This window comes from Labeo rohita, chromosome 16 (genome assembly GCF_022985175.1).
Source record: "Labeo rohita strain BAU-BD-2019 chromosome 16, IGBB_LRoh.1.0, whole genome shotgun sequence".
Taxonomy (NCBI): Eukaryota; Metazoa; Chordata; class Actinopteri; order Cypriniformes; family Cyprinidae; genus Labeo; species Labeo rohita.
In genome coordinates, this window is record NC_066884.1 from 2,190,380 (window position 1) to 2,217,296 (window position 26,917).

The 26,917-nt window shown below is 31.0% G+C and overlaps 1 protein-coding gene across 1 annotated transcript in view; it reads right to left on the reverse strand.

The window, feature by feature from the left end:
- The window catches only part of myom3 (myomesin 3), an 86,988-nt gene that overhangs the window by 45,548 nt on the left and 14,523 nt on the right, over window positions 1–26,917 (reverse strand). Inside the window, exons 3-13 of the mRNA XM_051131216.1 lie at window positions 25,113–25,217; window positions 16,728–16,881; window positions 15,461–15,618; window positions 15,274–15,363; window positions 13,821–13,909; window positions 11,362–11,406; window positions 8,263–8,403; window positions 7,898–8,059; window positions 2,689–2,830; window positions 345–544; window positions 186–239 (exon numbers count right to left, since the gene is read on the reverse strand). Coding sequence (XP_050987173.1) covers window positions 186–239; window positions 345–544; window positions 2,689–2,830; window positions 7,898–8,059; window positions 8,263–8,403; window positions 11,362–11,406; window positions 13,821–13,909; window positions 15,274–15,363; window positions 15,461–15,618; window positions 16,728–16,881; window positions 25,113–25,217 — 1,340 coding nt within the window. The remainder of the gene's footprint in view (window positions 1–185; window positions 240–344; window positions 545–2,688; window positions 2,831–7,897; window positions 8,060–8,262; window positions 8,404–11,361; window positions 11,407–13,820; window positions 13,910–15,273; window positions 15,364–15,460; window positions 15,619–16,727; window positions 16,882–25,112; window positions 25,218–26,917) is intronic.

Sequence of the window (26,917 nt, forward strand, 5' to 3'; positions counted from 1 at the left end):
CTGACCATTTTTGTTAGATTCAGCCCTACAGTGTGATTTGATGCAGTGAAACATCACATGATAAAGGCTATCTTCTCCATGTACAGCAAATCTGAGCTTGCCTGTGAGTGTAGAAACATGTATTTCTTCTTATCTCTCCACCCGACTACATCAGTTTGAACTCGTGAGCATTGTGATCTACTCACCCTCCAGCTGGTCCTTAGTGATCACAATCTCTCTCCCGCGCTCCACCTTCACCACTGACAGAGAGAGATACGAGAAGAGAGCAGGAGATCAGAGATACAGATGGATGCTGCCAATATCACAGAAGAGACTTTCTTTAGAATTCATGTAGACGTCCTTACCCGTAGTCCTGCTGGGCTCCAGGGGGTCAGAGGTCAGGACGGGGTTGGTGGGTCTAGACGGGCGGCCCACGCCTGCCTGATTCACTGCGCACACGCGGAACTGGTACATTGTGTTTTCCTTCAGTCCCATTATGGGATAATGGCACTCCCTCTGGACGACGTCATTACAGCGTTCCCACTTCCCAACACCGATTTCACACCTGCACAAGAGAGAAGAGACTTGACATACAAGCATCAGGGTAATAATATGCATATAGAACTTTAGAGCATCTCCTTAGCAACACCCTAGCAACTACTCAAAACACTCAAGCAACTGCATAACAATGCATTAAAAAGTACTCTGAACTTCTGAGCATCTCCCTAGCAACACCCTAGCAACCACTCAAAAGACCCTAGAAACAGCATAGCAATGCATTAAAAACCTCTCAGAAATTTGCAACCCCTAGCAACCATTCTGAACACCCTAGCATTAGTATAGCAATGCAGTAAAAACCACTCAGAACTTTGCAACCCCTAGCACCACCCTAGCAACCATTCTAAACACCTTAGCAACAGCATAGCAATGCATTAAAGGTCTCTCAAAAATTTGCAACCCATAGCAACTCCCTAGCAACCACTCAGGACACGCAAGCAACAGCCTAGCAATGCAATAAAACACACTCTGAATATTGCAACCCCTAGCAACGCCCTAGCAACCACTCTGAACACCCTAGCAACAGCATAGCAATGTATTAAAGATCTCTCAGAACTTTGCAACCCCTAGCAACCATTCTGAACACCATAGCAACAACATAGCAATGCATTAAAGGCCTCTCAAAAATTTGCAACCCATAGTAACTCCCTAGCAACCACTCAGGACACGTACGCAACAGCATAGCAATGCAATAAAACATTCTCCGAATATTGCAACCCCTAGCAACACCCTAGCAACCAGTCAGAACACCTTAGCAACGGCATAGCAATGTATTAAAGATCTCTCAGAACTTTGCAACCCCTAGCAACCACTCAGAAGACCCTAGCAACAGCATAGCAAGGCATTAAACACCTCTCAGAACAACCCCTAGAAACGCTCTAGTAACCGTTCTGAACACCCTAGCAACAGCATAGCAATGCATTTAAGGCCTCTCAAAAATTTGAAACCCCTAGCAACTCGCCAACAACCACTCAGGACACGCAAGCAACAGCCTAGCAATGCAATAAAAAATTCCAATCAAACCCCTAGCAACCACTCAGAACACCCTAGCAACAGCAACCATCTCTCAGAACTTTGACAGCAATGCCCTAGCAACCATTCTGAATGCCCTAGCAACAGTCTAGCAATGCAGTAAAAACCACTCAGAACTTTGCAACCCCTAGCAACAACTCAGAACACCCTAGCGTCAGCATAGCAATGCATTAAAGACCTCTCAGAGCTTTTCAACCCCTAGCAACAACTCAGAACACCCTAGCAACAGCCTAATAATACATTAAAAACACTCAGAAAATTGCAACACCAGGCAACTCCCTAGCAACCACTCAGGACACACAAGCAACAGCCTAACAATGCAATAAAAGACACTCTGAACATTGAAACCCCTAAAAACGCCCTAGCAACCACTCAGAAGACCCTAGCAACAGCATACCAATGAATTAAACCCCACTCAGAACTTTGCAACCCCTAGCAACAACTCAGAACACCCTAGTAACAGCCTAACAATACATTAAAAACTGCTCAGAGCATTGCAACCCCTAGCAACCATTCTGAACACAATCTGAAACACCAAAGTTTGTCTAAGTTTGGCAGTTATTGTCTATTTGGACTTTTGTGTATTTTTATATAATATACTTCTAATGTATCTTTATTTTTAATTACCTAAGTTCTAGCTATTATTTTTTCTAAGCTTCTGTCAAAACAAACAAGCAAACTTGGTAATAAATGTCATTCTGATTTTAAAAGTGTGGCAAAGACAAACAAATGTTAGGATATTCAGAAATTCAGTCAACTTTTTACTCAAACTATTATGCTTATAATTCTGTTTCGTAATGAAATATAATTGTATAAAAAAGGCAAAACAGCAGCAATTTCACTGCTGGTCTCAGACTTTGGACTCCGTAAGTATGCATAATAAGATGCAATTATCTTCAAAAACTAAACACAAGCCAACGCGACAAAAACTGGCAGAAGACTTTAGAGTAAAGCAGCATGTTGCTAGGAGACAGGAAGGTTAGGCACTCGTTCTCTCTCACCACGATGTCTTTCATTTCAAGTTTTATCCCTAGAAACAGCTAGAAGCTGCTCTGATCTTACTCGAGATGAGAGCTCATGAGAGCGACCGTCAGAAGAACATCACACATCATGCTTCACCTCTCTATGAAGTAACCCTGCACAGCAGCGGCTCCGTCTGCGCTGGGAGGAATCCATGAGAGGAACACGTAATCCCGGTTCACATCAGAACACTTCAGCTTTAGAGGAGAACCTGGAGCTCCGACCACAACCGCAGGTCCATCTACATACAAAGAGAGAAAAAAGCTTGAATATTCCTGTTTTCCAGATGTTTCTCCTGAGAAAAGGCCCGTAAAATTGGCTTTCAAAAGATCTCAATATGAGCTCATCAAACTCTTCCAAGATCAAATGATCTGAGCTGCACATCCACATTCATAATTCCCATTCATCAGTGTTATTTTAGTGTTATTATAGTATTCAATATTTTAAAATTAGCTTTTGTGTTACTTAGTATAATCTATAATATTAGTGTTTATTAATATATATTTCTTTTAATTTTAATTTAAATGTTTAATTTAAATTAACTTTTTAATATTAATGTTTAACTTCATTTTAGTACTACTACTTAAATTTGTATTTTATTTAGCTTTTTTTATTTTGTTTTTCATCTAATATTTATATTATATTTGTAATATCATATGATAGTATATATTTTATTCTGATATTATATTTTATTTCAGCTTTATTTTTTAATTACTGATTTACTAAAAAAGAGTTAACAATAAAAAAGTCATTCATGTCTAGTTTTCTGTCATAATAAAAAACAGCAAAAACTTAAAATCCATTAATGTTCCATTTTTTAAATTAGATTTTATCTAATATTTATGTTTTACTTTATTTCAAATATCAAAAACGATTTTTAATGTTTTAATTTTAGATAACATTAACAAAATGGTCAGTCATATATATATATATATATATATGTATATATATTCTTAATAAATATTAATAATAATAATTATAATAAAAACTGTAAAATCCATTCATTTTCAGCTACATTTTTTAAAGCTTAAGTGTCTCATGTGATATTTATATTTTATTTCAATTTTATTTTTAATTACCAAAAAAGGTTTTTTAATAGTTTAAAAACAATAACAAAACTGTCAGTAATATTATTTTTTTTTATTTTTTAATAATAATAATAATAATAATAATAAAAATAATTACTTTCTCTGCTAAATATTTTTAAGTTTTAATGTGTCTCATGTAATATTTATATTTTATTTTAATTTTATTTTAATTACCAAACAGTTTTTTAAACAGTTTTAGATAACAATAACAAAACTGTCAGTCATATTAATTTTTATTTTTATAATAATAATAATAATAATAATAACTGGGAAATCCATATTTTTATGCTAAATATTTTAAAGTTTTAATGTGTCTCTTGTAATATTTATATTTTATTTCAATTTTATTTTAATTATCAAACAATTTTTTAAATAGTTTTAGATAACAATAACAAAACTGTCAGTCATATTAACTTTTATTTTTATAATAATAATAATAATAATAATAATAACTGGGAAATCCATAATTTTTCTGCTAAATATTTTTAAATTTTAATGTGTCTCTTGTAATATTAATATTCTATTTCAATTTTATTTTAATTACCAAAAAAGTTTTTAATAGTTTTAGATAACAATAACAAATCATTCATGTCATTCTTTTTTTTTTTCATTATTAAAACAAAAACAGCAACACCTGGGAATCCATTTATGATCACTTACATTTTTTAAGTTTTATATTTTATATAATATTTATGTTTTATTTTATTTCAGCTTTATTTCAAATACCAAAAACAATTTTGAAAGTTTTAATTTCAATAACAGTAACAAAACTGTCAATCATGTTAATTTTTATTTTTTAATTAACTTTCAGTTAAATTTTTTTAAGTTTATATGTTTTATGTAACATTTACATTTTATTTCACTACTATTTTAATTACCAAATTAAAAAAAATAGTTTTAGTTAACAATAACAAAGCTGTCATTCATGTCTATTTTTATTACTTAACAAAAATAAAAAAATAACTGTGAACCCCATTAGGTTTCCTTGAGCTATTAATGAGCAGCCTCTGAAAAATAAATTCTCCCTCCGCAGCACAGCTAAACTTCAGTAAGTTTCTTAGAAAAGGACGGCTACAGGGCTTCTCTGGCTCTTATTTGTTTAATCGCCACCAACAAGGATGAAACAGACTCATAAGAGTAACCTCCGGCTCCTTCCTGTTACCTGGCAGATTTGTAATGCAAATTATTCCTCTGAGATTAAGCGAGGACGTCACGCGCAGCAGAGTGAAGCTCGCTTTCTAATTACTACACTGCAGGCTTACAGAGCGGCCCACTTCCTTTAATGAGACAGGAAATTCAATTCCCGTCCTCGTCTTGCTTTTAAGGACTTACGCTGACAGGGGAACTCTGCTCTGGAAAGAACATCACAGATTCATGAGAATTATGCCTCTGATGAGTTCAAGTTTTACACTGCTTAATTAGGAGAGACGGGCCGCAGTTGTAACACACTAAACTTCTTCAATCGCCAATAATCTGGAGTGATGACAACAAACGATCGGTCGAGCTCTTTCTTGCTCTGCCTGAGAGAAAAAAGAATGATTTTAGGACATGAAAGTGATTTTTATGAGATGTTCAGTGCTCTTCTGAAGCCTTTTAGTTTAAACTCATCTATTTTATACGAAGGCCCATTTCCACCACTGAATCAAAAATATTGCAATTGTGTGTAATAAAGTCACAATTTTTTTCTCACAATTCTAAGTTCATATTGCAATTTTGACTTTCCCGCATTATGACTTTTTCTCTCAATTCTTCTGACTTGATAACAAGCAAATGCGAGTTTATATCTCACAATTTTGAGAAATTAAGTCAGAATTGTGAGATATACTCCCGGTTTCACAGACAAGGCTTAAGTCCCAGTCCTAGACTAAAATGTAATCTGAGCTGTTTAAACTGAAAGAAACTTGCACTGACTGATCTTAAAATAAATCAGTGCATTTGTTTTGTCTCAAGATGCACACCAGTAATGTTCTTTCGAAGGCACGTTTGTAAAAATTACTTAAATGTCCTAATTGAATTATGGCCTAATCCTGGCTTAGTCTAAGCCCTGTCTGTGAAACCGGGCCATAAACTTGCAATTGCAAACAAAAAAAAAATCTGAATTGTGAGATATAAACTGGGAATTACGAGACAAAAGTCAGAACTGCAAAAAAATTCTGAACTACGAGAAAAAAGTCAGATTTGCGAGATATAAACTTGCATTTGTAAAAAAGTCAGAATTGAAAAAAAATTCAGAAATGTGAGATATAAACTGACAATTGCGAGAAAAAGTCTGATTTGTGAAAATAAAAGCAGAATTACAAAGTACAAACTCAAAATTGCTAAATATTTCCGAATTGTGAGAAAAAAAGTCAGAATTGTGAACACACTGTAACCTCACAATTGCGAGAAAAATGTCAGAATTGAGAGATATAAATCGGCAATTACAAAAGTCAGAATTGCAAAAATATCTCTGAACTACGAGAAAAAAGTCAGATTCACGAGACATAAATTCACATTTGCGAGAAAAAATCTAAGTCTAAGTCAGATCTAAATTCGCAATAAAAAAAAGATACAATATAAACTGGCAATTGTGAGAAAAAAGTCTTTTTTGCAAAAATAACATCAGAATTACAAAGTAGAAACTTGCAATTGCAAAAAAATTCAGAATTGTGAGATATAAACCGGAAGTTGCAAGAAAAAAAGCAAAAATTGCAAGATATAACCTCACAATTGCGAGAAAATCTGATTTGCGAAAATAAAAGCAGAATGGCAAAGTGTAGACTCACAATTACTTAAAAAAATTCATAATTGTGAGAAAAAAGTCAGAGTTGCAAGATATAAACTGGCAATTGAGAGATATAAACCGGTAATTACGAGACAAAAGTTAGAACTGCAAAAAAAAAAATTCCGAACTATGAGGAAAAAAGTCAGATTTGCAAGATACAAACTCACATTTATGAGAAAAAAGTCAGAATTGCAAAAAAATTCAGAATTGTGAGATATAAACTGGCAATTTCAAGAAAAGGTCGGATTAGCGAAAATTAAAGCAGAATTACAAAGTATAAACTTCAGAAAGTATAAAATTCAGAATTGCGAAAAATAAAATTACAAAGTATAAACTCAAAAATGCAAAAAAAATTCAGAATTGCAAGAAAAAGTTAGAATTGCAAGATATAAACTTGCATTTGCAGGAAAAAAGTCAAAATTGGGAGATACAATATAAACTGGAAATTGCAAGAAAAAAGTCAGAATTGCAAAAATAAAACCAGACTGCAAAGTATAAACTCAAAATTGCAAAAAAAAAAAAAAAAAAAATTCAGAATTGGGAGATATAAACTGCCAATTGCAAGAAAAAGTCTGATTTGCGAAAATTAAAGCAGAATTACAAAGTATAAACTCACAATTTCTAAAACAAAAAACCTCAGAATTGTGACAAAAAAGTCACAAAAAGTCAGATTTGCAAAATAAACTCGCAGTTGCGAGAAAAAGGTCAAAATTGCAAGATATGAACGCAATTGCAAGAAAAAGTCTGAATTGTGAAAAATAAAAGCAGAATTACAAAGTATAAACTCAAAATTGCAAAAAACTTCAGAATTGCGAGAAAAGTCAGAATTGCAAGACAAACTGGCAACTGCAAGAAAAAAAGTCAGACTTGCGATAATAAAATCAAAATTGCAAACTCAGAATTGCAAACAAAAAATTCTGAATTGCGAGATATAAATTGGCAATTGTGAGAAAAGGATGGATTTGCGTGATAGGAACTTGTATTTGCCAGAAAAAGCCCGAATTGAGAGGAAAAAGTCAGAATCGCAAGATGTAAAATTGCAATTGCAAGAAAAAAAATAAAATCAGAATGGCAAAGTATACATTTAAAATTGTAAAAAAAATTCAAATGACCTTTTTTATTTTTTTTTATTCAGTGGGAAAACAGGCTTCTGTAATTTTATTGGAGTTATGAACAATATATGGCAGATTTAGGGTGATTGCAACACTAGTAACATCACTGGATTCAATGATGAACTGACTTTAACTGAAAATTGTGTTTACTATTTTCCTTTTGCATTATTAACACACTATTTTCCTATTTAACTTTGACACAACCTGTGTTGTTAAAAAGCGATATATTAATAAAGGTGACTTGATTTGACTTGACCAGTTGCGAAAATAAAAATTGCATAACATTTTAGTATTTAAGCATATCATTTATGATTCAAAATAATAAGAGTATTTGAGGATCTGACCTTTGACATAGACGTAGGCGCTGTGCTCGACACTCCCGTCCCAGGTGCGCAGGCGGACGCTGTACAGCCCTTCATGTTCCTTGTGCACTCGCTTCAGGGTGAGACTGGCAGATCGCAGACCTGTCTGCATCTCCACACGACTGGACTGACGCAACACAAGCCCTAAGCAGACAGGATGTTACGTTACAGGAGTTTGATCAATTGTTTCCACTGGTCACTATACGGTTGCCAGGTTGTGAATATGTGGTACACTTGGCATTGTCATACTGTGAGTCTTGTAAGATAAAATTCTTGTGATGTTACTTAGGATAAAGGCATCTACTACTGTAAACATACAATATAAAATTCAACATTGAGTGTCTCACCATCTCTATACCAGGTCACATCCTGTTGGAAGGGCAGTAAAGCGGAGGTGAAACTGCACTGTAGAACCAAATTGTCACCTTCTATCACAAATGTTGGAGGAAAGGTGGAGGCCAGCTGAGCGTCCGGCTCTGGAACTGGGACTAGGACAAGAAAGAACAGGAAAAGTTACTTACAATTCACTAACGAAATAAGACTTAGTAAGCCATTTGAATTAACAACAGCTAAGGGTAGTTGTAAGGCATGACATAAAAGGCCTAAAACCCCCTTAGCTGTTCTAAATTCACTGTAAACCACTTTTTCACAGGGCTTACTCCTTTTTTTATTGCATTTTATATGTTCAAAACAAAAAATTTTGAAATGGGTTTTTAAAAGCTTGTTGAAATGTGTTTTTGTTGCATTTACACAGTTTTGACTATCAGGAAGGGTTGCCAGGTCAGCAAAACAAAACCAGCCCAATTGCTATTCAAAAGTAGCCTGATTGTGTTTTTCTGCAGTTTTCATCCCAAAATCGTCAACGTAGCATTCCGGGTGGTGGTGGAGGGGAGGATTGCTTCAACCCGTGGAACAAACAACAAAAAGTAGAATAAAGTATAAAGTGTAAAAGAAGTCCAATTTGGAGTTAAAACCATGGACTTGGCAACACTGGGGAAGGGTGTGGCCTCAAAATTAAAGGTGAATGATGCAAACATAACACCAGCAGGGGTCACTCATACTTCATTAAATAAACATGCGTGCACACAACAACGTTTCTCCCGCAGTAAAAGAGCATCTTTGATGGGAAGCGTTGCCAGGTCAGTGAAACAAATTCATCCCTCAATTATTATTCAAAACTAGATCAATTGCGTTTTTTCCCTCCGCTTTTTTACCTCTAAATCGTGAAATAGCGTTCCGGGTTGTGGTGGAGTAGGGAAGAGCGCTTTAACCCATGGACCAAACAACAAAAAAAAGTAGCAACACTTTTGACTGGGGAAGGGTGTGGTCTCGAAATTAAAGTTGAATGACGCAAACATAACATCAGCAGGGTTCACTCATACATAATAAAAACCAAAAGAGTTATTCTGTTAAACTAAATAATACATAGAAGTGCAAGACATACTGATGTAATGAGGTCGAAGCTGTGTGTTTATAGAATAATTTACAATGGCTTCGAATGCAGCTCAACCAAACCATGCTAGCAACATGCTAGTAACTTGCTAATCATGCTAACAACATGCTTATCATGCTTGAAACATTCTAATCATGCTAAAATCATACTAACAACATGTTAGCAACTTGCTAATCATACTAGAATCATGACAGCAACATGCTTATCATGCTATAAACGTTAATCATGCTAAAATCACGTTAGTAACATGTTAATAACTTGCTAATCATGTTAGAATCATATTAGCAACATGCTAGTAACATGTTAAACATGCTAGCAACTTGCTAGTAACATGCTAATCATGCTTGAATCATGCTAGAGGCATGCTAGTAGCTTGCTGATCATGTCAGAATCAACCTAACAACATGCTAGTAACATGCTAAACATGCTAGCAACATGCTAGTAACATGCTAATCATGATAAAATAATGTTAGCAACATTCTTGTAATATGACAATCAAGTAAGAAACATGCTAGCAACATGCTAGTAACATGCTAAGCATGCTATCAACATGCTAGTAGCTTGCTAATCATGTTACAATCATCGTAACATGCTGGTAAATGTTAAACATGCTAGCAACATGTTAATCATGTTAGCAACATGTTAATAACATGCTAATCATGCTAGAATCATGCTAGTAGCTTGCTGATCATGTTCGAATCATACTAACAACATGCTAATAACATGTTAGTAACTTGCTAATCATACTAGAATCATGCCAACAACATGCTTATCATGCTAGCAGCATGCTAATGATGCTAAAATCATGCTAGCAACATGTTAACTTGCTAATCATACTACAATCATGCTAACAACATGCTTATCATGCTAGACACATGCTAATAATGCTAAAATCATGCTAGAAACATGTTAGTAACTTGCTAATCATGCTAGAATCATATTAACAACATGCTACTAACTTGCAAATCATGCTAACAACATGCTACTAACATGTTAAACATGCTAGCAACTTGCTAGTAACATGCTAATCATGCTTGAATCATGTTAGCAACATGCTAGTAGCTTGCTTATCATGTTAGAATCAACCTAACAGCATATTTAATAGACATCACCACAGTTAATTAGAATATTGATTACGTTTCTCTTTTAATTTCCAGTAAAAATCACCATTCTATTTCTGTGATATAAAACTACTCATACACACCGCCCACTTCTCTGACTCCGAATGAAAAAAACGAAGCCTTGCTGGCACAGTTACAGGAATCAAGTCTTTAATGTTTCAATTCAGTCACTTTTAATTACATTTATGAAGTGACAGTCAGTAAGTAGCTTTTGTTCGTGTTCTTCTTGCCTTCGGCAGGCTGTGAAAATGAACGTAAGAAAGGACTCAATTAAGGCATACGTTGTACGAGCGGGAGAAAATCACTGGAGTGTAATAAAAAAAATGTTCCATTTTCCTTCGAGTTTCCATTCCTAGCAAACAGCATTTGAAAACCAGCCCAAGGACGAGGACAAATATTAGCGTAATGAGACAAATGCCACGGCCCTGCACGGTGGCCGTCACAGAGGGCCGGTGTTGACGATGTTTGAGAAGACGTGCTATTTGTTTAGCTATCGTTCTCTGTGACAGAACGGGGAATTGAGGCGAGGCGGAATTGGAAGTGATGGAGATGATTCGACAACACAATTCCACAACACCCGCAAATGAATTGTGATATTCTCTCATATCAGCAGAAGGGCTGTAATGGGAATTCAGATTTGTTTGAAAATGTTGTAGCTATATTGAATGGAGTAATGAAATCGTTTTGGCTCTAAATGTGTGCTGTGCTGCTATAATACATGACAACGTGTGTCTGCATGCAAAATTCACTGCAGCAATGCCATGCTGCTACTCAAGCATGCATCTTTCCTCATGCAGTATACACGACTGTTGAAAGCATTGTGCATTAATGTGCATTAAGTATTTTGCATTAAGAACAGCACAATCACTCACTGGGCGTCCAAGAGCGCTTCAGTTTGGCCTCGGCCCCTTCATGAGCTGCAAATGGAAGAATAAAGGAAGAACAAGGTTCAAACTTAAAGAATTTGGTGTTGCAACACAATTTTTAGAAACATTCTAATCATGCTAAAATCATGCTAGCAACATGTTAGTAACTTGTTAATCATGCTAGAATCATATTAACAACATCTAGCATGAAAGCATGCTAACAACATGCTAGTAACATGTTAAACATGTTAACATGCTAGTAACATGATAATCATAAAATAATGTTAGCAATATTCTAGTAATATGCAGATCAAGTTAGAAACATGCTAGAAACATGCTAGTCATGCTAGCAACATGCTAGTAGCTTGTTAATCATGTTAGAATCATACCAACAAAATGTTAGTAACATGCAAAACATGCAAAACATGTTAGTAACATGCTAATCATGATAAAATCATGTTAGAAATATGATACTAACATGCTAATCATGTTAGCAACATGCTAGTAACATGCTAATCATGCTAACAACATGCTAGTCATGCTTGCAACATGTTAAAAATGCTAGCAACTTGCTAATCACGCTAGAAACAAGCTAGCAATATGGTAGTAACTTTGCTAATTATTATAACAACAGCTATGCTAGTAACTTGCTAATCTTGATAAAATAATGTTAGCAACATTCTAGTAATATGCCGATCAAGTTAGAAACATGCTAGCAACATGCTAGTAACATGGCAATCATGTTTACAACATGCTAAAATGCTAGCAACTTGCTAATCGCGTTAGAGACAAGCTAGCAATATGGTAGTAACTTGCTAATTATTATAACAACATGCTAGTAACATGCTAATCATGATAAAATAATGTTAGCAACATTCTAATAATATGCTGATCAAGTTAGAACATGCTAATCATGCTAGAATCATGTTAGCAACATGCTAGTAGCTTGCTAATCATGTTAGAATCATACCAACAAAGTGTTAGTTACAGGCAAAACATGCTAGCAACATGTTACTAACATGCTAATCATGATAAAATCATGTTAGCAACATTCTAATAATATGCTGATCAAGTTAGAACATGCTAATCATGCTAGAATCATGTTAGCAACATGCTAGTAGCTTGCTAATCGTGTTAGAATCATACCAACAAAGTGTTAGTTACAGGCAAAACATGCTAGCAACATGTTACTAACATGCTAATCATGATAAAATCATGATAGCAACATGCTAGTAACATGCTAATCATGCTAATAACATGCTATTCATGCTTTCAACATGTTAAAAATGCTAGCAATTTGCTAATCACGGTAGAAACAAGCTAGCAGTATGGTAGTAACTTGCTAATTATTATAACAACATGCTAGTAACATGCTAATCTTGATAAAATAATGTTAGCAACATTCTAGTAATATGCCGATCAAGTTAGAAACATGCTAGCAACATGCTAGTAACATGGTAATCATGTTAACAACATGCTAAAATGCTAGCAACTTGCTAATCACGTTAGAAACAAGCTAGCAATATGGTAGTAACTTGCTAATTATTATAACAACATGCTAGTAACATGCTAATCTTGATAAAATAATGTTAGTAACATTCTAGTAATATACCGATCAAGTTAGAAACATGCTAGCAACATGCTAGTAACATGGTAATCATGCTAACAACATGCTAGTCATGCTAACAACATGTTAAAAATGCTAGCAACTTGCTAATCACCCTAGAAACAAGCTAGCAATATGGTATTAAATTGTTAATTATTAAAACAACATGCTAGTAACATGCCAATCTTGATAAAATAATGTTAGCAACATTCTAGTAACATGCCGATCAAGTTAGAAACATGCTAGCAACATGCTAGTAACATGCTAATCATGCTAACAACATGCTAGTCATGCTAGCAACATGTAAAAAATGCTAGCAACTTGCTAATCATGCTAGAAACATGCTAGCAATATCGTAGTAACTTTGCTAATTATTATAACAACATGCTAGCAACATGCTAATCTTGATAAAATAATGTTAGTAACATTCTAGTAATATACCGATCAAGTTAGAAACATGCTAGTAACATGCTAAACATGCTAGAATCATGCTAGTAGCTTGTTAATCATGTTAGAATTATACTAACAACATGCTAGTAACATGCTAATCATGATAAAATCCTGTTAGCAACATGCTAGTAACATGTTAATTATGTTAGCAACATGCTAGTAACATGCTAATCATGCTAACAACATGCTAGCCATGCTAGCAACATGCTACACAACAGTTTTTTCATTAATACAGAATCAGCAGACATCATTGTGCACCTGATATAACACTAAAGACTGCACTAATGAAGATTCATCGTCTGCTTGCAATAGATTAAACTGGTTGCATTGGGTTTTAGGATTAATCAATTAAATTGTAGCTGGAACAAGTCATGCAATCAGCTAAATAACATGATGAACATCAGCTCACAGTTGACAATCAGTCTGGCGCTGGATGTCGCCTCTCCCAGAGAACTTTTCACTATGACCTTAAATTCTCCGGCATCTTCAGCAGAACATCTGAAAAGAGAGAGAGAGAAAAAGTAATAATAAAAGAGAGAAATAAAGCTAAATTAGACAGCAGACATGGTGCAATCTGTTCTGAGTGCATTTCAGTGAATTAAAAACAATCAGCCATTTATTGAACATCCACTTTTCATTTTATGGAACAAAGAATCTCAAACATTCAACTATAATATAAAAAATAATACACGACTGTTCAAAAGTTTTTGAACAGTAAGACTGTTAATGTTTTGTTTTTGTATTGTTTTTGTAAAGGAAGAAATGAAATGTGTTATTTAGCTTTTTTTGGTCACTAAAACTGATACTAAAACATTAAAAACACTTAAAATAAAATAAAATATTATTTTTTATTTATTCATTAATTTATTCTTATATTAACAAAGATGTGTGTCTTTTAGGCAGTAGAAATGTAATAGTCTCTCTTGTTTTCTTAGATTTTTGTCAAAAATGTATTAATTTATGTATTTATAGTCTAATATGTTTTATCGTATATTGATATAAATATTCTTAAATATTATAAACTGTTATTTTATTGTTTTATCTTATTTTTTTGTGATTTCAACAAATTAAAAAATATGTTTTAACAAATTAAAATTACTGTAATTACTTTTAACATTAATAAAAAAAGCCTAAATCTAGAATTAAAATAACAAAAACACAAATATTATTAATAAGAAATGTTTCAGCTAGTTTTCAAGACAACATTTTTCATTTTTGTTTAATTTAACTTAAAGTAAACAAAACTCTAAACACTAAGATGTTTTTTAAAAGAAGTCTGTTCTACTCACCAAGCCTACAATTATTTGATCCAAATGTTTTTTAAATAATTAAATATTTTACTATTTAAAATAACTGTTTTCTATTTGAATATATTTTCAAATGTAATTTATTTCTGTGATCAAAGCTGAATTTTTAGCATCATTACTTCAGTGTCTTATGATCCTTCAGAAATCATTCTAATATTCTGATTTGTTGCTCAAAAAAACATTTATTATTATTATTATTATTATTATTATTATTATGTTGAAAACAGCTGAGTATAATTTTTTCAGGTTTCTTTGATGAATAGAAAGTTCAGAAGAACAGCATTTATCTGAAATAGAAATCTTTCTTAACATTATAAATGTCTTTACCGTCACTTTTGATCAATTTAAAGCATTCGTGCTTAAAAAAAAGTATTAATTTCTATAATGTCTTTCTAAAAAAAAAAAAAAAAGCTTTTGAAGGGTATAGCGTATAATGTTACAAAAGCCTTTTATTTTGGAGAAATGCTACATCTGGTAGTGTATTTAATTCAAAATATTGACACAAAATAGTATAATAACACTAGATAAATGACTCCTGTAGGTTTTTAGCTTCACCTCCTGATCTCTAAAACATTGAGGCCGAACTTCTGCGACAGCTTGTAGTTCCACGGCAGAGCTCCTCGGAGAGGAACGTCGTCCTTATACCTGTCGACAAGATTCACACATCTTGTTATGATGGATGTTTGTCTTTGGAGATTTAGGCTCTTATGTTTTGGAGATACAGGCTTGCTGAGAGTCTCACCATGTGATGCTGGGAGTCGGGCAGCCTTCAACTGAACAGGACAGTTTGACGTCCATCCCAGCCCACACTGTGTGCGGCCGCAGCGGGATCGGGAAATCAGGAGCCTTCATGCTCAAATCCTCAATATACTTCATGTGCAATGAAGCTTTTCTCTCCGCCTGAAGAATTACAAACAGTTCTGTCATCATTTACTCACTGTGATGCCGTTCCAAAACTTACATTTCAGTGCTACTTCAAATACTAGTATAGCTTGAATTAATTCTATTTTTTGTTAATTTTTTAATTTTAGGTAATGTTTTTGTAATGTTGTTGTGTGTTTTTGTCATTTTTATAAATATGTCTATACAGTTCTCATTCATTTTTATTTCGGCCTTAGCTGTAGTTATTTTAGTATGTCAAATTAAATTAAATTAAATTAAAATGAGCATATATTTAAGGCATGTATTTTATTTTAAGTAATAAAATAGTTATAATATATTTTTTTGTTTTTAAATTTTGATTTTAGTTTACTATAATAATTGTTATATTTTAGTCTGTTTTTCACACAAATTTGATCATAAAAATCTTTAAAATATAACACCGGATTACATGGATTCGTTTATAATGATTCTATTAATATTTTAAATTCATTTTTATTTTCATGTTAGTGAAAATTGTAATAATTATGTTGGGGTTTTTTTGGTATTTTTTTGTTGTTTTTAATTATAATTTTCTTAGCTGTTTTAGTACATCAAGTAAATTAAACTTAATTTAAATTAGAAAGTTTGCCTTGGCAACTAGCTGAAATAAAAAAAAATATTAACATTTTTATAACATTTTCTATTAAAATATTTATATCAATTAACATCTAGTTTATTTTAAGTAATGTTTATTTATTTGTTTATTCATTTATTTTTTTATAAAACCATAATTTTTTTACGGTTTAATTTTACTACAAAAACCCTGTTACATTTCAGTCTGTTTTTCACAAAAATGTATCATTAAAAGCTTTATCATATAATTCTATAACAGTTATTTGGACTCATTTATAATGCTTTTAAGTTGTTTTTTCTTTATTGAAAAAAGCGACCAGGATAGTCTGGAAAAATATAGTTGTAAAGGTTCGAAACAGCATGAGGGTAACTAAATGAGGCCAGAAATTTCATTTCGGGATAAATTATTCCTTTGAAACTTAAAAGTGAACGCACTCAGGTGTCTTGAGAGGTACAGAGCTGTGATTGTTGTATTTTTAACGCTCCTCTCAGTCTTTGGTGTGTCGATCACTCACCTCCCGGCGCAGAGCGAATCGATCCACGCGCTCACGGACCACACGCTGGTTTCTGATCACACCGATCTCCAGTTTCTCAACCTCGTTCCCGAACATTGTCCACTGGTCCCTCTCGTGGAGCTCATCATTGGACAGTGTCTCTCTCAGGACCTCCCTGGGGTAAAGGTCAGAAAATCACGTGGTTGCACGATGCAATGTTATTATTAATATTTTTTTAAATAATTTATTTTATGTTTTTAGTTTAGCTGATTGTTAGTAATTATTTTTTATTTTATTTTATTTTATTTTATTTTATTTTATTTTATAGGGTTTAATTGATTTATTTTATTTTAATAAAATTACTAAAACTATATATATAATGCCAATTAAAAAAATGTGGTAATTAGAAGCCATTAATTACTCTTTTTTTTAGATTGTTATCTTGATTGTTACATTAATATAAGAAAAAATACAAAATAAATCAATAAAATGCACAACAAAAATAAGTGAAAACAGAGAAAATAACAGTTCTATTGTATGAAAGATACATGTTGTTTATTAATAAATAAAATTAATTAATTAATTGAAATAAATGAATAACAAAAACAAGAGGGAGAAAATATCATTTCTATTTTCTAAAAGACAGACATATTTTTTATACTAATAAATAAAATAATTAAATGAATAAATACATTAATTCATTAATGAAATAAATAATTAAACCAGATAAAAAAGTTTGCCAAGACAAACTTTAAGATGGCTTGAGAAAGCTGGACCAGAAAGTTTGAAAAGTTTAAAAAGTTTAAGAAGTTTTAAATAATTTTAAGTTTGGATAGTTTTCAGTCTGAAAAAGTCTGAAGTTTAAAGTAGTTTTAAAAGGTTAAAGTTTGAATGCAGTCTGTCAGACAGACAGATAGGTAGTATGATTCTAACATTAGCAACATTAACATTAGCAAGTTACTAGCATGTTGTTAGCACGTTTTTAACATGATTAGCAAGTAGTTAGCATGTTGCTAGTCTGTTTCTAGCTTGATTAGCATGCTACTAGCATGTTACTAGCATGATTAGCAAGTTGTTAGCATGTTTTAGCATACTTAGCAAGTTGTTAGCATGTTGCTAGCATGTTTCTAGCATGATTAGGAGGTTGCTATCATGTTTCTAACATAATTAGCAAGTTGCTAGCATGTTGTTAGCATGTTTCTAACATGATCCGCAAGTTGCTAGCAGGCTGCTTGCATGACTAACATGTTACTAGTATGTTGTTAGCGATTAGCAATTTACTAGCATGTTTCTAGCATAATTAGCATGTTACTAGCATGTTGTTAGCATGATTAGCAAGTTGTTAGCATGTTTTAGCATAATTAGCAAGATGTTAGCATGTTTTAGCATAATTAACAAGTTGTTAGCATGTTGCTAGCATGTTTCTAGCATGATTAGCAAGTTGTTAGCATGTTTTAGCATACTTAGCAAGTTGTTAGCATGTTGCTAGCATGTTTCTAGCATGATTAACAGGTTGTTATCATGTTTTTAACATAATTAGCAAGTTGTTAGCAAGATTCTAGCATGATTAACAAGTTACTAGCATGTTTCTAGCATAATTAGCATGTTAGTAGCATGTTGTTAGCATGATTAGCAAGTTACTAGCATGTTGCTAGCATGAGTCTAACATGATTCGCATGTTACTAGCATGTTGCTAACATGTTTTTAGCATGATTACCAAATTGTTAACACATTGCTAGCATGTTTCTTGCATGATTAGCATTTTATTACCATGTTGTTAGCATGATTAGCAAGTTGATAACATGTTGTTAGCATTTTTCTAATAAGATCAGCAAGTTGCTAGCAGGTTGTTCGCATGCATAGTAACGTTAGCATGTTACTAGCATGTTTCTAGCATAATTAGCATGTTACTAGCATGTTAGCATGATTAGCAAGTTGCTATGTGTTTATAGCATGATTAGCAAACTGTCAGCGAGTTTGAATAGTCTTGGCTCATTTAAACATTCCGTCAATGTAAGTCTATGGGATTTTTCCCAGTTTTAGGAAAACCGTAAGTCCGATCAGTTAGAAAAGATACAGCAACTCGAGTCAGATCAGTCTGAAGGTCTGGGCTGAGTTTGGAGTTTGTAGAGTTAAAGCTGTAGGAGGAGACACTGTCAGAAATTTTAATCTCAGAAGAATATTAATAACTAAGTTTAAATAGCGTTGCAGTAAGTTGGCTTTCTCAAGTCAACTTGATAAATAAAAATATAAAGTAAGTAAATAAATAAATAAATAAAAGTATAATTTTTATTATTTTTTTAATGTTGTGTTCTGGTCATTTTGACTTGGAGAGGATTCAATTCGCCCTCAAAATTCTAGTTTTCTAAAGCTTTTTTCACTCAAAAACTAAAGTGCATGAGCTCAGTAAGGCCTACAGTCAACCAGTTCCTAAAATTAAATTCAAAATCTGTGCCAACTGAAAGAAGACAAGTTGTCAAAAAGATTGAATCCAACATCTGATGATAATATAGTGTAATGAGCAATTTACAAGCTATTTTTAAAAGGCTGGTCATTTTTCAAAAGTTTTTCAACACAGCACAAAGGCGAAAACTTTTACAAAAGGTTTCAGAGCAACTAAGGATGATTTGAAAGTGAACTTTCCCCGAAGTCAGAATTCATTCGGAGACGAGCTCGACGCCTATGACATTTAAGCGGCTGTCACGTCAGCGCTTTTGAGGAGGTCAGCGGAAACGCCGGCCGAGCATCGCGCTATGAATCCCGATGGCAGACGAATGCATCGAGAGACAAACAGAAATGCCAGTTATCCTCGGGGTCGATATCAGGTGATTTAAAACGCCTGAGTGCAATTAGAAGTTGCCATTCTTCGCTTTGACACTTTGCAGTTTTGCTTTAGTGCAGCGACGCCAGCTGAGCGCAGAGACTCAGATGAATGCACTTATGCTGAGAGCGTCTAAAAACGAAGCCTGAAAGACACAGATGAGAAAAACACCATAATGGTCCGACTTATTTACACATGAATGTGAAAAGGATTAATCCAGTTTTGGACGGGGACTGAAAACACATCTCCCTCTCATTTCTGCTCTTTTGTTATTTCCATTCAGCGGATCATTATATAATCCTAATTAAACCTGAAAGTTTTAGGGTTTTGTGCACTAGCACTCTTTCTGTGACTAATCAAGTGTATGTAAATGAGCGTCACTGATCATGTGACGGTCGGATTTTCTTCTATTGAAGCTCAAGATGCTCTTTGGCCCATTGAGAACATGATCATCAGATTTTGTTCATGTCGCACTAGTGCTGCTGGCATTATGGCAAAATAGATGCATGTAAATGGTAATCTGATAATATAAAATTATATATTAAAATGCATAAAAATGACATGCATTTCAAAAAAAAAAAAAAAAAAAAAAAAAAATAAGGGAATTGAAATTAGAAATGTTTCCTTGGCAACTAACTAAAATAAAATAAGTTTATTAATCTGAAAGATTTCTTTATATTAATATAAGAAAAAATATAACAAAAAATCAATAAAATGTACCACAAAAATAAGTGAAAACAATAGAAAATAACAATTATATTGTCTAATATGCATACTGTATAGTAATAAATAAACAAATAAACACATAAATTACATATATATATAAATAAGAAAAAAATTGATAGATACATATTTTATATTAACAAACAAATGATTATATAACTGAAAACAAAAGAGAAAATTACAATTCTACTGTCTGAAAGATACATACTTTTAAATTAATAAATAAAATAATTAAATAAATACATTAAATAATGAAGGCAATTCATTTTAATCATCAGTTTATTTCTTCTTTTTTGGTATTGTAAAAATAAATAAATCAAATGGATGAAAATATTTAAGGCAATATTTTGATACTGTTAAGAACAAGTTCAGGTCATATTTCACCTTAAAGTGAAATTAAATAAATTAACCAAATAAATAAATAAATAAAGATTATGAATTAATATTCAAAATATTCATGAATAAAAATTAATATTTTGATCAATTGAATCAACTTTTTAAAATAAATTAGATTATATTAATTATTATATTATAATTATAATTATATTATATTATATTATATTATATTATATTATATTATATTATATTATATTATATTATATTAATTTTTTTGTTAAATTAAATTAATTTAATTTTACTGAAAGGCTATTAATAAAATTTAATTTTACTGAATTTTATTGAAATATTTGTGAATATTATATATAAAATATTTTATTGATTTGCGGTCAGAAAATGTACAAATCCAGTCCAAATACATATATTAAATAAATAAATAACAAAAGTAAGGGAAAACAAGATAGAAAATAATTGTATTTTCTGAAACATACATATTTTATATTAATAAATATATATAAAAATAAGAGATAATTAAATAATTCTATTGTATGACAGAAGCATGTCTTTATATTAACAAATAAAAAAATAAGTAAATATAATTTCAACAAAAATAAGAAAGCAAGAGAAAAATTATTCTATTGTCTAAAAGATACAATCATTTAAATAAATAACGTGAGAAAACAATTCTATTAAATAATTAAAGCTACACATCTTTATATTTACATAAATACAGTATGTTTTATTCACTTTTATTCATTTTTTTATACTTTTATTTTATTCATTATCTTTTTAATTTAAATTTGAAATTTTAAATGATCATAATTTAATTTAATTTACTGAATGGAATATTGTGGTTTCTGATCTTCAGCAAGTATTAAATATTAAATAAATAAAATAATTAAATAAATACATTAAGTGCTGAAATAAATAAATCAATCAATAGGAAAAATAAAGACAAAACAAGAGTGAAACTAACATTCTATTTTCTGAAAGATGCATATTTTATATTAATAAATAAATAAATAAATAAAAGTAAGAGAAAACAAAATAGAAAATAAATGTATTTTCTGAAAGATACATATTTTATATTAATAAATATATATATATAAAAATAAGAGATGACAATTAAATAATTCTATTGTATGATAGATGTCAACAAAAATAAGAAAGCAAGAGAGAAAATGATTCTATATTGTCTAAAAGATACAATTTCTTCAACATCGTTATATTTACATAAATACAATATGATAACAGCTTTCTCTATAGCAAGATTTCTCACAGCTTCAGTTCTATAGTTCAGTCACTGGACGGATTGATGCACTTGAAATGCTGTCTGTTTCTCCACACTTGTTTTCTGTCTGTGCAGGATCATCAGATGCCATGACACGACATGAAAACTGTGACTTTCATGTGTCTTCACTTTGATTAAACCCTGGTCTTCATCTCAAACCCTGCACTGACCTTCAGTCTCATCCAGTTTACATACCAGAAAACATTCGCAATGTTTAGTGTCTCGTGGCTGTGAACAACAAAAACGGACGCCAGCTGCCGAACAGGATGAAACACTCGAGGACTGACAAGCGTATTTTTCTGCCTGTACGTGTGAATATGAGACGGAGCGTGACACTACTTCATATGAGACGACGAGACCAACACTTGATCCGGCTCTTCTCTCTCGTCTCACCTTCACTTAAACACAAAAGCACAGCGAGACTCCCCTCGACCTTCATCCGGTCCTGACAGGCTTTATCACTCATCCTCAAATCATCCGGCCTGCATTTGAGTCTTGATTTACTGGAGTGACCTTTCTCATCCTCCAACGGGAAGCGCTTTTCCCAGGCTCTTGCCGTGCCGTAACCTCCGCCGGAGGAGCATGACCGTGTTCTGAACAGGATTACCAGCCTCAAAACTAAAGCGGCTGCCGGCGCGCTGTCAATTGCAGGTAAACCTGTTAAGCGTTGAGAGGTGAACATAGCAGACGTGCCCTTCCCATAATGCTAAGCAGGGGAGAAGCAGAAAGCAGCGCAGAGAGAAGAGAAAACCGAAGGCTTGAAGGTGAAATGAGAGAGCCGCTTTAGTTTGCAAAACATGAGCCAATATTTCAAACATGTCCAGGTCATATTTCAATCTGAAAACAAGTGCTGAAATAATTAAATAAAAAATAAGAAGGCTGAAAATATTTTAGACAAACAAACAAAGAAACAAACAACTTTTTAACTATCATTGTTTTGTTTTACTTCTGCATTAAACTTTTTTTCAGTCTAAATAAATTAATTTAAAAAAAAGAAAAGAAAAGAAAATAGTTAGATAATATTTTGATATTATCAAAAACATATATAGGTCATATTTTAACCACAAGACCAAACTGAATAAATGAATAAATAAATAAACAAACAAACAAATAAATAAATAAAATAATTTGCTTAAAGGAATTTAAGCCATATTTAAAAATATATATTATTATTATTATTATTATTATTATTTGCATTGTGAACAAAAAATAAATTAAAAAGCTGGAATTCTTTTCATATTTTTCATGTTATATTAAATATTTATTAAATAAATAAATAAATACCACAAGACCAAATTGAATGAATGAATAAATAATAAAAATGAACAAATAAATAAATGATTAAATGAATGAATGAATGAATGAATGAATAAATAAATAAATAAAATATTTTGCTTAAAGAAATTTAAGCCATATTTAAATATATATTATATTATTATTATTATTATTATTTGCATTGTGAACAATAAATAAATTAAAAAGCTGGAATTCTTTTCATATTTTTCATGTTATATTAAATATTTATTAAATAAATAAAAAATATGTTCATGTCATATTTTACCCTGAAAACAAGTAGTGAAATAATTAAATAAAAAACAAGAAGGCTAAAAATATTTTAAATTATACTTTAATATTATTATTATTAATATTAAAAATATGGTCAGGTCATATTTCACCCCAAAATCAAATGGGGAAATAATTAAATAAAAATTATAAAGGCTAAAAATATTTTAATGATACTTTAATATTATTAAAAATATGCTCAGGTCACATTTTATCGACAAATCAAATGGAAAAATAATTAAATACAAAAATAAGGAGGCTGAAAATATATTAGGCAATACTTTAATATTATTAAAAATATGTTCAGGTCATATTTTATCCACACATTAAATGGAAAAACAATTAAATAAAAAATAAGAAGGCTGAAAATATCTTAGATAATACTTTAATATTATATAAAATATGTTCAGGTCATATTTCACACCAAATCAAATGGGAAAATAATTAAATAAAAATTAAAAGGCTGACAATAATTTAGATAATATTTTTATATTATTATAAATATGTTCAGGTCATATTTTATCCCCAAATAAAGTGGGAAAATAATTAAATAAAAAATAAGAAGGCGGAAAATATTTTAGATAATACGCAAAAATAGTTAGATAATATTTTGATATTATCAAAAACATGTTCAGGTTATATTTTACCACAAGACCAAATTTAATGAATAAATTAATTAATAAAATATATTTACTTACAGACATCTGGCCCATACTTTTTACACTGTGACCAATAAATAAATTAAAAAGCTGAAATTCTATTCATATTTTTCATATTTTAACTCAAAGTCAAACAAACAAACAAACAAGCAGGCAAATAAATAAATAAATAAATTTATTGTAAAAGCATCTAACAATATTGGTTTTGAGTTATATTTTAATCATCATAAAATAAAGTTAGCACAAAAAATTATACCATAATATACCACATTATTGTCAAACCATAAATAATAAATACTTTAGAATTATTTTTTTATTTTTGTGCATTGCAATATATATATATATATATATTTTTTTTTTTACATTTTGGGGGCAATGTGCTTAATTGTCAAGAAAAATGCAAAAATGGAAAAAATCTCAGTATTCTTTGAACAAAATATATGGCCTAATTTCATCCTTTTGATTCCGAACTACATATTTTTTTATATTCATATCTTCACTTACGGTATATTCCAGAACATCAGCTTTTTTATTTTTGGAAATTTTTGAAATGGAATACCCAGCCTTAAGCATTTAGCACTGATGTTTTAGGAGCCGATGTATTTTCCCAAAAGATTGTGCAAGTTTTTTCTCTTTCTAGAGTGTTTGCTGCCTGGATGTTTTTTCTCGCTGGGCGAATTTGCATGTCCTATTTTTAACGCAATGAAATCCAAAACTATGTTTATATTGCAGCGTTTATTTCTGATGTGTATCTCCAGCTGAAGGTTTGAGAGATTTCGATACGATAAACCCAGTCGTGAGTTGATGTGATGTGGAAACTCAACGGTTCTGCTGATAAAACGGTTTGATGTAAATTGTGTCTTGACCTGCTGTGCATCTGAGACACCATCGTATTATTTTTAAACCTTTCAGACGTTCAGCAGGACGGCCGTGACCCTACAGTAATGTCATCATGTCAGCTTGATACCAAAGGTGAGCAAAGACATGTTTACAATGTGTGATTGTGTCAGTACCATGTTCGGTGGCGTGGGAACTTGGGTCCGGGCAGGATCTCTTTCACAGACATGACGTCACCGGGAATGATGGGATAGAATTCACTCAGAGAGGCCATTTCATCACTGCACAAGCACAAAGATAAAAACACACGTCATAGTCATAACTGAAGCTGTTCACATATGAAATACTGAATATTTACAATATATTTTTAGCTACAATCTTACTGTGTTTTGCATCTTGCATTAAACATGTTTAAACAAACAAATAAAATGACATAATAATTTGACAATATTATCAAAAACATGTTCAGGTCCAGAGTTCACCCCAAAATCGATTGGAATAAATGAACGAATGAATGTATGAAGAAGTAAAAAAAAAATTTTTTTTTATAAATTCTATTACTATTTTTTTCATTGTGAGAATAAGCAAAAAAAAAAAGGCTGAAAATATTTTAGATAATATTTTGAATACATTTGCTTAAAGAAACTGAAGTCATATTTTTAAAAAAAATCTTTTCTTACATTGTTCCAAGAAAGAAAGAAATTTGTTATATTTTAAAAACATTGTTTTTATTAATTAATTTATTTATTTGCATTGTAACAATAATTAAATCAAAAGGCTAAACATATTTTAGGTAATATTTTGATATTGTTAAGAACATGTTCAGTTCATATTTTACCCCAAAGTGAAATAAAATAATTAAACAAATAAATAAATAAATACATATTTTAAATTATTATTCAAAATATTTATTATTAAAAATGAATATTTTAATATATTAAATTACATTTAAGTTTACCAAAGGTTGGGAACATATATGTGGACAGAAAATGTACTGTTTTTTTTTTTTTTAATATTTATTTTATTTAATATTTTATTTTTAAAAATTTAATTTAACTTAATTTAATTTAGTTTAATTTAATAATTTTTAAATTCAATTTTACCAAATGAAATATTCTGTTTTCTAATCTTCAGCAAATATTTTAGGTAATATTTTGATATGGTTATGAACATGTTCAGGTCATATTTCACTCTAAAGTGAAGTGAAATGAAATGAATAAAATGAATTAATGAATGAATAAATATAAATAAATAATATTAATAAAAATGAATATTTTGATTAATTAATTAATTTTATTTAAAATTTAATTTAATTTAACTGAAAGGTTAGGAATATATTTGTAGTCAGAAAATGTACAAATCTAGTCCTATTTTATTTTATTTTATTTTAATATTTTATTTATATTTTTTATTATTATTTGTAATGACTATTATATAGTCATAATTTAATAATAAATAAATAAATAAATAAATGAATACTTTGCTTAAAGAAATAATAATATAATAAATAATTTAATTAGTTAAAAATTCAAATAAATTTAAATCTGAATGGAATATTTTGTTTTCTTCAGCAAATATTTTAGGTAATATTTTGATATTGTTAAGAACATGTTCAGGTCATATTTCACCCCAAAGTGAAATTAAATAAACAAACAAACAAATAAATATTTTGGTACATGTTTTCAATTTTTTTTTTGTATTGTGTCAATCAATTAACAGGTAGATAGATAGATAGATAGATAGATAGAAAGATAGATAGATAGATAGATAGATAGATAGATAGATAAGATAGATAGATAGATAGATAGATAGATAGATAGATAGATAGATAGATAGATAGATAGAAAGATAGATAGATAGATAGATAGATAGATAGATAGATAGATAGAAAGATAGATAGATAGATAGATAGATAGATAGATAGATAGATAGATTGATAGATAGATTGATTGATAGATGGTCTAGCTCTGAGAGTGTGAAT